This window comes from Castor canadensis, chromosome 13, assembly GCF_047511655.1.
Source record: "Castor canadensis chromosome 13, mCasCan1.hap1v2, whole genome shotgun sequence".
Classification (NCBI taxonomy): Eukaryota; Metazoa; Chordata; class Mammalia; order Rodentia; family Castoridae; genus Castor; species Castor canadensis.
This window is the reverse complement of record NC_133398.1, coordinates 31,842,602-31,856,809: the sequence shown is the minus strand read 5'-3', so window position 1 is coordinate 31,856,809 and position 14,208 is coordinate 31,842,602. Positions and strand designations below refer to the sequence as shown.

The 14,208-nt window shown below is 42.4% G+C and overlaps 1 protein-coding gene across 3 annotated transcripts; it reads right to left on the bottom strand.

Annotated features, from left to right (window-relative positions):
* Positions 1 to 2,368: 2,368 nt before the first annotated feature.
* Pgap4 (post-GPI attachment to proteins GalNAc transferase 4) lies at positions 2,369 to 13,097 on the bottom strand. Of its 3 annotated transcripts, none has more exons than XM_020179234.2 (2): positions 12,983 to 13,097; positions 2,369 to 4,189 (listed from the first exon to the last, which is right to left on the bottom strand). In XM_020179234.2, exon 2 carries the CDS (start codon positions 4,110 to 4,112, stop codon positions 2,901 to 2,903), a length of 1,212 nt encoding a protein of 403 aa, XP_020034823.1. In that variant the 5' UTR covers positions 4,113 to 4,189; positions 12,983 to 13,097; the 3' UTR covers positions 2,369 to 2,900. The 3 variants fall into 3 exon arrangements, with proteins under 3 accessions (XP_020034823.1, XP_073907457.1, XP_020034821.1); XM_074051356.1 differs by lacking the exon at positions 12,983 to 13,097 and adding an exon at positions 12,846 to 12,982; XM_020179232.2 differs by lacking the exon at positions 12,983 to 13,097 and adding an exon at positions 12,493 to 12,739.
* Between the last annotated feature and the right edge of the window lie 1,111 nt (positions 13,098 to 14,208).

The following is a 14,208-nucleotide window of genomic DNA, read 5'->3' as shown; positions in this document are numbered from 1 at the left end:
GTTCCTTTTGCTCTGATTATTTTGGAGATAGGGTTTCACTTTTAGTGCAGGCCAGCCTGGACCACTATTCTTCTTTTTCATGCTTTCTGCTGAGGCCAGGATAGGCCACACTGAGCTTTTTTATCAGCTGAAATGGGGTCTCACAATTAGTTGTTGTTGTTGTTCAGAGTGGTCTGGAACCAAGATTCTCCTTGAGCAAGGAGTATAGGCAGCCAGCCAGCATCCTGTACTTTTGATGGCTACCTTAGGACTCTACAACTATGTGTATGTGTGTGGGGAGTTACTATTTGCCCCATCAGAAAAATCTATCCATAGAAAAGAGAATGACAGAAGTCTTCTTAGGAAACCTCAGCAGAATGGGTGCTTTTATTTTAACTAGCATGTTGATGCAAATACAGTCACAACAGGGAGCTTCTTAGGCCTGACTATAATGTAAACTCTGAAATGTTAAGTGAGATTGTCAGAGACCTCCACCATCATGGTAACCTATGTTCCTGGTATGGGAATGCTATTTCAGTTCTCCTGCAGCCTCTTGCTCAGGACTTAAAATGACAGCTTTGGTATAAAGCTACCAGATGCCTGAATAGAGGATGATAAAAGTTAGATTCTAGAAATAAGGAATAAAATGGAGGAGGGTCTAAAAGTAGATGAGGATAAAAGGGCAGAACTGAGCCAAAGATGGCAGACCTTGGTTAAGATAAATGGGAGAAAGCGTCTTGGGTGTAGGCAGAGAAAGTGGACAAGGATGGTCTGAACCACCCAAAATGGAAGACATGAGGAGGGATATTTACATGTAGTGGACAGCTGAATTAGGAAGAGCAGAAATGTAAGGCAGCAGTGATTTACCATCTTGGGCCTGGTTAGTGTACTGACTCTTGTCAATATTCACAAACTTTCCATGTGGAGAATTCCAATCCGGAGGTGGTTCAGTTCTAAAACCTGAGGGCACACCAGTTACTGGGGGAGAAGGAATGATGGAGCAGAATATGGACATCATAATAAGTCATCTAGAAGCTCTGATCACTTCGGACATTGCTGGGATACATAACAGCTCACTACAATAACAGAACACTTACTTAAATCTATTTGCTTCCTAAGACTAACATAAAAATGGGATTTCTAGCTTACTTCTCAGACATTATTTAGTCTAGGTTACAACTGGATTTTACAAGGGAGTTTCACCACATAAAATTAAAAGTACAGGGGCTGGAAGTCAGAAGAGCTACATTCCCATCCTGAATGCTGTTATTAGTGAAACTGCTTAACATCTCTGGGTCTTGTGTTCATCTGTAGAGCATGGGTGACCAATCCCTACATTCTCCCACTGTTCTGGAGTAGATTTCAAGGAGGTAGCTCATTTGGGAACTTTACAAGCATTGAAACAAACTACACAACTGCTTGAAATGTATGATATTATTGTCCACTCCCATAAAGGGATTTGCTGGCCACTAGTTTGAGAAGTATTGTCAAAGGACATTTATTTGTAACCTTTGAGAAAATTAATTTTTAGATGCTAATCATGAAATAAGTTAAATAGGTATCTCAGTTCATTTCCAGTGTGAATGAACAATTCTTATTTTTGGCTTATTGGAGGTAGGTAGGGATCAATGATAGCCGAGCTGTCCAACCTTTTAAAGCCACAATAAAAAGCCAGGCTTTTTTTTTTTTTCTAGCAGTATTTGGTCTGGACCAGGTGCTATACAAGCATCTGGTCCATGTCACCCTTTAAAAAACATCACTAATATCTTTATCCAAAATACACTGGGGATCTACATGCTTATTATAAGAGAGAGAAAAGAACACCTGCCAAGCATCCCTTGTGGGCTAAGCATTTGCTAGGTGTTCTAAATACATTGTCATTTAATCCTCAGGGTAACTTTAAAATACAGGTACTACTGTCCTCATTTTACAGATGAAGAAATGGACATGTAGAGTGGTTATATAACATGTCAAGGTCATATCATTTGGGCATTGAAGAGATCTGAAATAAAAGTCTGGGTCATCTAATTAGTACCTGCCCTTTCTTCTATCATTATGCTATCAGAAGGAAAAAAAATGAGGGTGAACTGTTAGCCAGCAAAGTTAGGGAAATGAATATGCTATTAGTACACAGCTCACCTATTTGGCATCCTCCTGAAATGTCCAACTGCCAAATAACCAGACTATGACAGAAATATTCAGTATTAAATCATTATAAGCATAAGCAATTGGACTGTTATGATTCAGAAAGTTCTTCTAGATTTTACTGTGCCTTAAATTCCTCACTAACAATATTGACAATTGGTGCATTTACATACATATGGGAAAAGAAAATGCTAGGTCACAAAAAAGTCAGATCACCTGCCTCCAAGATGCCAGGAACTACATGGCTTTTATCAGGTTTTTATTATGTCAGGTCAAGGAAACATCAGAATACATCAACATGGTCCTGCCTCTCTGGGCATAGATTCTAAATATACATTCATTTTCATAACCAATGAGAGAGACCCATTCAGAATGATCTCATCTTTCATCAAACTCTACCCTTAAATCCTAAAACAGTCACTTATCACTGTGCACAAGATTTTTAGCAGTCACAACCTCTATTACAGGGCAGAGCTCACAAACAACTGGAGAATATAAATGGTATTTAAATACACCCTTATTGGGTGGGGAGGACTGCGTGAGGCAGTGTGGCTGTGTGGAGGGAGAGAGGTCTGGACCTGGAGCAAAGTGCTGCTCCTGTCATGGGTTACCAGAGCCCAGGCTCTTGACTTCTGTGTGTTCCTCAGGTGACCCAGTGCCTTTCCTCCTAGCAACACCAAACAATGGAATATCTGCAAGCAACCATGTCTAAATAAAGAGCTCAATATGTGAATCTCCAGGAAGTGGCCAATCTCAGAAAGGCATGTCTTGGCACCCTAGAGCAGACTGGGATGAAAGTTGTACCGGAGGCTGGAGAAGAGCCCAATGTGTTTCACAAGGTTGGGCTCCACCACATAGGCCCGCTCTCCCTTGGCCCTCAACAGTGAGTACAATGCCATGTCCTTGCCAAAGCCCTTGTGGCAGTACACCTGGGACAGGTAGGTGAGAGTCCGACGGGCTGCAGGGGCAGGGAAGAGCATGGCTGGGGTGCAGCACTGAGAGGCAGGAACCACACTGTACAAGGAGGGACTCAGGCGCCTCAGTTCCAAGAAATAGTGCCGGCCTACCAGCTCTACCAGCCCCATGCTATACAGGGAGAAGAAGAGCATGACAGGCCAGCTAAACCCTGGACGGCTGGCAAACCTCATGTATATCCAGGTTAGCAAGGGCCCTAGCAGCATGCCCACACCAACCCACTCCAGGATCCGCATGGGCTCTGGGTTGATGTAGTGCTGGAGCCTCTCAGGGTGATAAAGCTTTAGATACAGAGCATCTCGGAGGTGTGGCTCAGAGAACCGGGCCCGCAGTAGGTGTTCCAATACTGGGAAGATCTGCTCTTCTGGAATAGCATCATCTTCCACCATCAGGACGTAGTCTGGGTTGTAGGTCTGCAGCGATGACTCCAGGCAATAGACATAGTCCTGCTTCTCTTTCTCAAATGAGTTGGTGGAAGGGTCATCACCATAATCATCCTCAGTGCCCTCATAGCGGTTAGCCACGGGGACATACTTGGAAAGTAGCTTGGCGTCAAAGTGGCTCACACTGCGCTCCACATTGCACAGGAAAAGCTGGTGGCCCTCGCACTGGGGGCCACACTGCTGCAGAAGCCGGTGAAATTGGGACACCACCTGCAAGACATAGTGGAAGCCAGGCTGCCTGTCCACAGTGATGATGGTGATCACAAGCCAGGGGCGAGGGGTGGCCTGCCAGACTATGGGCACAGAGCCATTGGCAGAGGGCAGCTCCTCAAAATAGTGGAGGGCAGCCTCCCCTTCCTTCAAGTTTTGCTGCAGGAACTCTTGGCTCATTTGATTCAGATGCCAATTGCGCAGGTAGAAGTAAGAGTGCAGAAGCCGGTGACAGGCCAGGGGAGCCAGCAGGCCAAATGTCACCACAGTTAGGATGAAGAGTTGGACAGCAGTGCTGCCCCAGGAGAGTCGCCGCAGCCTCCGGAGGAGCATGGCAGCTGGAGAGGTTGGTGTGCTCATGAGGTCAACTTTTGGTCATGTCTGGTCCCAAGAACAAATCATCCTGGAATTCAGGCCAGAATCATTGCAAGTCAAACCTAAAGCGGGAGGAAGTAGAGAATGGTAAAGAAAGTTTTAAAAAAATGCAAAGACTGAACCCAGAACATATCCAACCAGAAATTAGAGTTCAAAACGATGTAGTTTCTAGAGACTTTACAGTATTTTCTGTAGTGAACTGTTCTTTGGTTGTATCTGCTAGTGCTCTCTGGGATACTCTTATTACATCCGTAAGTAGGTCTATCTTAGTGCATTCAACCAAGTCTCCATGCCCAAAGATGCTTAGGTCAGGTTTACAATGTGCTAGAAAATCACCAGCTAGGCTGGTGAGATCATTATTTCTATTCAACAGCTATATAGACACAAATGTTAAAACAGACACACATAAAAGACAAGGCTTGATATAGAAAAAATGCACACATTTAGAGCAAGGTGCAGCATAAGCACACAGTAAGTACTTGTTTATCAACTATATACAGTAATTTATGAAAAGTGTCTTTTCTGCATACTTCAAACAAGAAAAGCAATATTTAGGATTTTCTAAAAAGAAATATTTATAATTCTGTGTTATTTAATATCATCTTCCATTCATATTTCTCTAATCTCATGTAACTATACTTCAAAATGCATATTCATTTAGTCCTGATTGTTCTATTTTATTTTTATAGAACTATCATCAGAACCAGTGGGAGAAAGTACTTCCAATATGCAAGGAATAATAATATGGTGAATATTAAACAGGTTAGTAGTGTTCAAACTCAAGCAATATTTTAGGATTACTGAGGTCTAATGTTCTGATAGAAAACAGATGGGTACCAAACAACAGTATTAAAAGCCATTATAAAACCAGTAAGGTAAATGCAATACTAGGTGATGTCTGTAGACTTGAATATAAATGTCTTGTCTTAGAAGTATGCTAAAATTTGGACATACTTGGAAGAAAATGGACCAGCTTGCAAGTTACTATGAAGGAAGAATTGTCCGGGTCTCACATGAGATTGTGGTGGTGCAGTCTGCCCGTGCTCCCATATCCATCCTCTCCCCTTCTCTGGCATACAGAAAACTCATTTCCTAACCTGCCTCCTTCCAGGCAGAGTCATGTGACTAGCACTTGCCAATAAAGTGTAAACAGAGTGACAGGTGTGACACCTGGGCCAACGTGACGGGGAGATGTGCCCTTTCCGCTTTCTCCATTCTAACCTGCCATCCAAGTGGAGAGCCTCTGGGGATCTAGAGAAGGGTGGAGTCACCAGATAGTGAATGCCTGGATCCTTCTCACTACCCATCAACCCATACCCTCCCAAATGAGTGGTCTGTGTTGTGAGAAATACACAGACCATTGTGTCCACTCGCTGATGATGTTTGGACTTGTTTACTACAGCTGCTACCCTGCCCAGACTTCTACAGTCCTATAGAATACCAAACATCTCTTTATAGTATAGTGACATAATTCAAGGCAGCAGAGAGACAAATCTGGTTTCAGTGACAGAAATGGATGATACTCTGAGGGACCCCAGAGGTGAGACAGACTATTCCAGTACAAGTAAGAGACCTGGAGAGTACTCAGAGAAAGAAGGGAGGAGAAGTTTGGACAGTATGTAACCCCAGGCTTCTTGGTTTGTGAACTTCCAGGGAGCTACAGACTGGTTGTTTCTGTGATCTGCTCAGGTCAATGGAGTTAATGAATCATGGGGCTGGGTTTCACAGTGACCTCACCAGTTTTACATCATAACTAGTGGGCCCTAAATACTAGAACTGAGCTGAACTCATGCTCCTGGTACAGTGGCCCTGGGAGCAGGGACATTTAGGTGGCTTCCTGCTCACACTAATCTGACTGCCCTTACTATTAGTCAAGGGAGGACCCATATAAAGGACAGAACTAAACAGAGCCAACAAGATCGGGAAGGCAATTTAGAAAATGCCTGGTACACAGTAAGTGCTATGTGCTTACAATGATAAGGCAGGTAGGGCAGAAATGGGAGCACCTAGATTGACATAAAGAAGACCTTTAATCCCAGGCAATTTTCCCAACTAAGGGCAATAAAAATCATTAACATCTCACAAAGTTCCTTACTTAAAAACTGTGGCTAGGTGACTGCTATTTCACTAACAACCAGGGAGGGGAGGGATTCAGTTCAGAGGCCCCAGGGTCCCAATGAGCCCCAAATCTTCATAACTTACAATAATGACATGCATTTCTTTCGCACATTCTGTGAATAGATGTGGCCCAGCTGCATTCAGGACCAGAACAGAAGCAGGAAGCAGATCATTTGACCTGCTTCTCCTTCTGGATCAAAGTGCAGATCCATGCTCCTACACTGGATAGAAGCTGAGGCCACATCAAAACATGCAGATATATTTACAACCTTGCTTTAAATGTGAGACAAATCAAGTCCACTCTTCAAATCCGCTGGCCAGAGCAATGGGGCAGGGAGATTCAATCCTCCCCACAGAACCAGGGAAGTTAAAACAACAACAACAACAAACCGCCTAAAAAGCAACAGGCCAATTTATAGTCCCCAAGAAGAAAATAAAGAATCTAGCAATCTGCTCAGAGAAATATCTAATATGTTCACAGGGCATAAGACCCAGACCGCCCCCATCATTGTACACGGTATGAGTCAGAAAGGGATTCAACAGTGATTACAAAATCATCTGGATTATAAGAACCATGGTGGTTCTTTTCATTTTGTGTTTTTAAAGATGTGACAAAAGAAACAGTTAAGGTACCTGTGACTGCAAGAAACAACAAATATCTTATTTTAAATAAAGAAGAAATTTTAAAAACACATGATAGTGTGGTTATATTACTTATATTATTAGTACCATATTATCTTACATATATCACTTATCGTTAGTCTTATCTTACTATTGATTCTTAAATATAGTCTAGTCCTAGAGTACATATTAATTACTTCAAATTTTTTTTAGGTGTATACATGAGCAGAGAGAGAGATATCAAGAGAGACTGGGAGAGAGAGAGAGGGAAAAAGAGAGAGAGAACATCCATCCATTTCAGAAGCAAACTATCTAACAAATAGATTTATCTGCTCACATTGATTAAGAATAAAGAGGGAAAAACTCTTTTTCAATTCCTACAACCCCTACACAATATATTGTTTTTTCTTTCTTTTTTTTTGTTTCTGTTATTTAAGATCCAAGGTTTAATTCTTGCTCACGTTATTCACCCAATTGTGCCTCTGTCCTGTGAATCTACAAGTTACTTTCAAAGCTAGTACAGAAGAGGCTGTGTCTACATGATCACCAGTGATACTGTGGATTGAAGAGTGACATACATCATTTCCACTCACATTCCACTGGCCTGATCAAGTCACCTAATTACTCTCCAATTCAATAGAGCAGCTTTGCGTAATTTTCCGCAGAAGAGGATAGCAAAGGCCTGAAGTCAACGATCAGAAACATAACATATCTCCAGGGAGAAGCAGAGAATATTTTGAATAACAATGTACCTAGCACACCCATCTTGGACCATAGGAACTGGGATTTCATCCTTCATTCAATGATTGCATGACTGGTTTGACAAAACCCATGAGTCATGTAAGCATTAAAGAGTATGTTCTTGTTTGCCTTTTAAAACATTTTCTTAAAAGATTTAAACAATTGCTGCACAGTGGGGTGTGGTGTCCACAATCACCTCTCATTTCGTTTACTTTGCTGATCTAGTTCTATGACAGCTGGCCTTAGAGGAACAGACATAAAAACATAGGATTTTTTCCACTGGTAGTTTGGGGAGAAAGTTCTTTGCTCACCTCCCACTTATAGGGGTAGTACAGAAGAGGCTGTGTCTACATGATCACCAGTGATACTGTGGATTGAATGCATCTGTAAGTTGGCCCAGTAGCAACTGTACCAATTCTATGGAATATCACTTACTAAGCTCTTATCTATTCCTTGAAAGTGCACCTTTAAACACAACCATTCCCTAAACTGGATTCTGCCTATTGCCATGTCTAGGGTGTAGAACCCAAGGAAAACAGTAAAGGACAAAGGCTCTGGGAAATACACATGAACTAGGGCCTGCCTGAATAAATGGAACGACAAAGACAGTCACATTTTATGGCAGCTCCTGAAAACTAAACTGAAGGAGCCATAACGGTACCTAGCAGAACACCAGCTAGGTGTCAGAAGATAAGCACCTGAAAACTGTCCACATTTCTCAAACCCTCCCTCCTTCATGACACCACCTGCGTCTCAACCAACCACCTGGGTCTAAGAGACTGGCAAGTTCTGACTACACCTTCCCTCCAGTCGCTTCCCAATTCCACCTCCATGTTCTTTTTTATTATGCCTTTCTTTATCCTCCTTCCCAGGTCTGCCTCATTGCCACACCCTGGCTATTCCTCATCACCTCCAGCCAGTTGATTTCAACAAGCTTCTATAAGTAGGCTCTAACCAACAGCCTGAGGGACAGATTAGAAGTAAAACAAAATCTGTGTCCAATTCTGGTTCCCATAATCTTAATTAGACTAATTTGTATGAAGAAGTCATTTCTTTCCCTGAGCTTATTTTGTCTCTCTGTGAAATAAGAAAATAAAAAATATCTCATTAAGGAGACATTAGATAAAAAGAGACTGGCAAACATTGCCCTTCGTCAGACACCAGACACTGTGCAAATGATGGTAAGATTTTACATTACCCTCTGATACTCTGAAGCCCAGGTCAGAACATGGCACTCTTTTGTGTATAACTGTTCAATGATTCTCCAATGACTGTGGGATGAAGTCCAAATTCTTTGACGAGACTCCTCACAGTCCAGTTCTACCAATCTTTCCAGCACCATTCATTCCCTTCACACATGCTGACTCAACCATGAAAAATCAAATCAAAAGGCACCTCTTCTGAAAGCCAACCATGATGTTCCACATCCAGAAATGAGCTCTTGTGTTCCCACGTTTGGGGCTCTTTACATAAATCCCTTCCCCTCAGGCATTTATTTGTTATGTTCTACTTGAGATCACACACCTGTGGCTCAGAATCCATGGAGGTTTGGTTCTAGAACCTCCTACCCCATATCCAAATCTGAAGATGTCAGCATCCCTAATATAAAATGGCACAGTATTTGTATATTATATATACTCATCCTCCTGTATACTTGAAATCATCACATAATAAAATGTGAATGCTAATAGTAATTATATTGTATTTTTCAGGTAATAATGACAATAAAAATAGGTCTATACATGTTTGGTACACATGCAATTCTTTTTTTTTTTTAATATTTTTGATCCACAATTGGTTGAATCGACAGATATGGAACCTAAGATAGGGAGGACTGAATGTATATATTTATACTCATCACTTACTAAGCGCCACTACATATCCTAGAGTGTGCTAGACCCTTGAATCTCTTTCTTCTGACCAAATTAGCAACTCTCAAAGATACTAGAAAATCTAAAGCAGGAAACTAAAACACAGGACAAGTCTCAGAGCTCATGTGTGACTGAATTTATGACCCCTGACTTTTGCCCCAACAGGACTTTCAAATCCCTTCTTAGCAGATTCAATGTGACTTTGATATCGCTCTCCCACCGGCACTCTATGCATAGAAGAGGTTGAAGGATTGTTAAGCAAAAAAAAGATCATAATACATTCAGTCTTTTGACCTCTATGGGCCTTAATTCCTTTGCTTTAGAGTAGGGAGTATCAAAAGAGCCTGATAATGTGTGGAGACCATCTTTTTTGTAAATATTTGCTGGCATCACTTATGTGCCAAACACTGTTCTACATCTCATTGATCCTTGTAAAACGTCTATGAGAAGTTATTATTCCCACTTGATAGGTGAAAAGCCATTTGCACCCAAGCTTAACAAAGCTTTTAAGTGGAGTGGTAAAACTTGAACCCAGAGAGGCTTAGAACCCTGTTGTCAACCAACATATACTATTGCCCAAGAAAATCAACTGAAAACCATTAGAAATGGTAAAACACTTTGGGAATGTGGTAGGTAACAGATTTAATATAAAAAAATGTGTATATACATTATCATTCTGATTGCCTAATTAAATGCATACACACTATATACTTGTAATATACATAAACTAAATGCTTTCATCTAATCAATAAAAAGTTAATTTATGTAATAAAATATCTCAGTAAAAATGGAAAAATAAAAACCCAACTAAAACACTTAGAAATAAAGTTAAGAAATATGCAGAATATACACAGATACTACAAAGGGCATTTTAAAAGTCATGAATAAATGGAGAAAAGAACATTCCCCAATCTGGAAGATTCAGTAACAGAAAGTGGTGCAGGGGGTGGGGGAGAGGCTTTCTCTAAAATTAATGTCCAAAACAATTTCAATTCACTTCACTTCAAAAGGGAGTATGGTTCAATAAATGGGCATTTGAGTATGAATTGGTGCCATCTTTGGAGGTACTGCTAGAAGCATCCCTCAGACATAACAATTCTACTTCTAGGACTATATCTAGCAGAAATGCCAACATATGCTACCAAGGATGGACAAAGTATTTTCACTAAAGTGAAAAGATGGGGAGAGGAATGGAGGGATGGAGGAAGGAAAGAAGGAAGAGAGGACATATAGAAAGGAAAGGAAAATATGTCAATGCAAACTGTAGAAAAATGTACATGGTATGACCATTTTATTTTTTAAGTGGAATATAATTTAGTGAGAAAAGATTAAGAATATGGGGGGGGGTCCTGTTGTTCTTTTTAAACTTCTGCAAAAAACACATATTTCTTTTATGATCCTTACTCAGCATTCAATTCAATGAATCTTGTGTCAGGCACTGGGATAGTGAATATGACAGGGAGCCTATGTTTAATTTTTATTACTAATTTAAATCGTTACTGCTATGATATATTAAATTATTGTATATTTGCATGCTTGAGGATTTAAAAAATATTTTATTTATGCATGCAAACATATATACAGTATATATATGTATATTTACTATGTAGTGCAGGTTGGCCTGGAACTCTATCCTCCTGCCTCAGTCTCTCAAGGACTGGGATTACAGGTATGCACTATAATGCCCAGCTCCTTGTGGGATTTTTGTATCTCTGTGTATTTTGGTGCCAGCACCACATTATTTTAATTACTAACGCTTTGTTATTGAAGGTTTTAATAACTGGGCAGATTCTTTCTCAGGCTCCAGCATAATTGTCCTGGCTTTTTTTTCTAAAATCAACTTTATATGGCATACTTTACATATAATAAAATTCACCATTTAATTTCAACTAGTTTTGTCAAATTTATGCAACCATATAACCACATCACAATTTAAATATTGATGAAAGTATTCTAAAGATTATCCAGAATTAGAAGAAATAAAAACTACTAAGAACTCTCTCTTTGGCACAACATGTAAGACAGATAATCACTACTTTAATGTGTCATACATTAAGAATACTTAAAAACGAAGAGAAAGACACTCCAATTGAGAAATGGGCAAAAGAATTAACAGTCAATTCACCCACATAAACGCCAAAGCCGAATACACAGAGGAATAGGTATTGTTCCCACGGGTAATCGAAGACCTACAAATTGAAACAAGATACCATTTTTTGTTCATGTTATTTATTGATCTGAAACTTCAAATGTGTGTAGGTAGAGAAATATTTAAGAAGATATCCAGAAAATCTTAGCCATCTAGAAGATGGAATTTTAAGTTATCTTCATTTTCTCTTTTTTATGTTTTTGGGTATCTTGAATGTTTTGTCCTTGAAAAACAATTCTAGTAATTCTCCTTATAGGTGTTAGGCCAACATAATGTCATCTCAGCTCATAAAATATCTAGAAGTGTAGCCCTAAAACAATTATTTGCCTCTACGAGGTTTGGGGGGGTCTCTTGGAGGAAGAACACATGCTCGCACACACGCACACACCTCCAGGTTTTGCGGATGGTCCGCATAGTGAGATCATCATTGGAGCCACCCTGCACTCCCTCGGGATGAGCGTGGCGGAATCAGGAGATGCCCGGGTCACACCGACCTGCAAAGGCCGGCACCGTGGGCGCAGTGCGACACCGCCTATAACAGGGAAGGGACAAGACCCACCCAGGGGTCCTCATTATCGCTCCCAGGGAAAGAACCTGAATGGAAGACCAGAGACCCACGTCCAGCGTCTGCCGCTGACCTTGGGCCTCAGTTTCCCCACCCGAAGGCGAGGTCTCCATCGCCTGGCTGACCCCCTTCAGCGGGTGCTTCCGGTAGCCAGGTCACCTTCCCCGGTGAATCCGAGAAACCGAGGCTGCAGTGGCGCCCTGGGCGCATCCGGCCGACCGGAGGGGAAATGCGCGGCGAGGGTCCAGGGCTCGTGGGCGGCCATTAGGCGGCCGGCCCTTGGCTCGACAGGGGTCTTACCCAGGCTCTAGCATGTGCAGCCATGTCCTTCTGTCCCAACAGCGCGGCCGGCGCTGACGAGGGTTGGAGAGGGGCATCACCATGCGCTGCCGCCGGCAGGGCCTGGCGCGCGGGGACCGCCCCGCAGCGCTCGCTGCAGTCCCCTGGCAGGAAGCGGCCAGCGCAGTGGGCAGGGCGTCGGCGAATCCAGCAGGCGGGGGCGCACGCCCTCCCAGGCTGCGCCATCCACCCCTGCCCCCAACCCCATTGCCTCTCCCGGTACCAGCCTTGGACCCCCACACCCCTCGCTCTGTGGTTTCTGCGCCTAGGTGCTCCGACCACCGTGCCAAAAAGGCTGCGCAGCTGAAACCTACCCGGCGGAGGCCGAGGCCGCCGCTGGTGTCGCCCGGGCTGACAGGCTGGCTGGCTGATCTGGGTGGAGGCGCCATCGCCTGACCCCAGGGTTTGGGAGGAGCAGGCTCAGCATTGCTTGGGTGCGCCTGAGCCTCACCTTTTCCTACGGCGCAGCTCCAGCGCAGGGTTCCCCTCGCTCTGGCAGGCCATGTGACCTGAGAGCTGCGGAGCTACTGCAGCCCCCAAACCTGGCTTGGGGTGTGGGGGGAGGAGGAAGGAGGATAGCAAAAAGCGCCAACTGATGGGCAGCAAGGGAAAGGCAGGGGTAGCATCCAACTTGGGGGATCATGGTGAGCGTGTCCCTTTAGTGAGGGAAAGAGAAGCCAACATTTTATTTCATGAGGTGGGCACATGGAGATCGATTCACACTAATGAAACATCTTTGAGTGTCAAACGCTTTCTATTCAAGTGGAAATGGCCCAGAGGGAGAGAGCAAGCCAATGGAGATATGAGAAAAATATGTGCATTGGGCTAGAACAATCTCTGAAGAGCAACACAAAAAAAAGATACGCAGTGACCCAAGGGAGGAAGAAATGAGCATGTTGAAAGAAAAGGAACAACATTCTAATCCCACCTTCTTGCCAGGATTTTCACAGCTCAGTTTTGTTGCCTTTCTCATTGCTTGTAAATTCTAGGTCAGTTTGCCTGTTTAGGCCAGGACTTACCAAATTAAAAGAATATTTTGAGATGTGAACATTATATGGAATTTTAATTTTGGTGACCATAAAGTTATACTGGAACACAGTTATCATTTACATATTGTCTATACTGTCATTCAAGAATAGCAGACTTAGTTGTGACCTATAACTCAACAAAACCTAAAGGATTTACTATCTGGTTTCCCAACACCTGCTCTAAAAGGTCTGTTTAATAGTCAGAAGGGGAAATATTAAAGTCAGCAAATGCTCGTATGATTTCCCTTGTGTATGTTAGTATGGTATGTTAGTATGTGTTGGTCTATCCACCCAAGCATCTGTCCTCTATTCTTTCAGCCAGCTTTTCTTGAAGAATTGTTCTGACATAGTCAGCACTCTAGGTAAGAATGAAATGTGGGTCTTGCAACTCAGGAAATTTATTTTTAGGAATGTTGAAAAGCCTATACAAGTCAGGGTAGCAGGAGAGCTGAATCTGGCACAGGAAGGGAGCTTAGAAAGGTGTTCCCATTTCCTGGAAGACAGACTACCATTCTCATGCTCAGAAATCAAAAGATTATGACAAAATCAGGTCCCTACCAATGGCCCAGTGCTGGTTCCAATCTATTTACTGGCTATGATAAACTACTTCTTTGTGCCTTGGGGTCCTCATCTGTATAACAGGGATAGT

What these genes read in the sequence shown, in the direction of transcription:
- Pgap4 (XM_020179234.2), bottom strand. Translation starts at nt 4,112, where the DNA reads ATGAGCACACCAACCTCTCCAGCTGCCATGCTCCTCCGGAGGCTGCGG.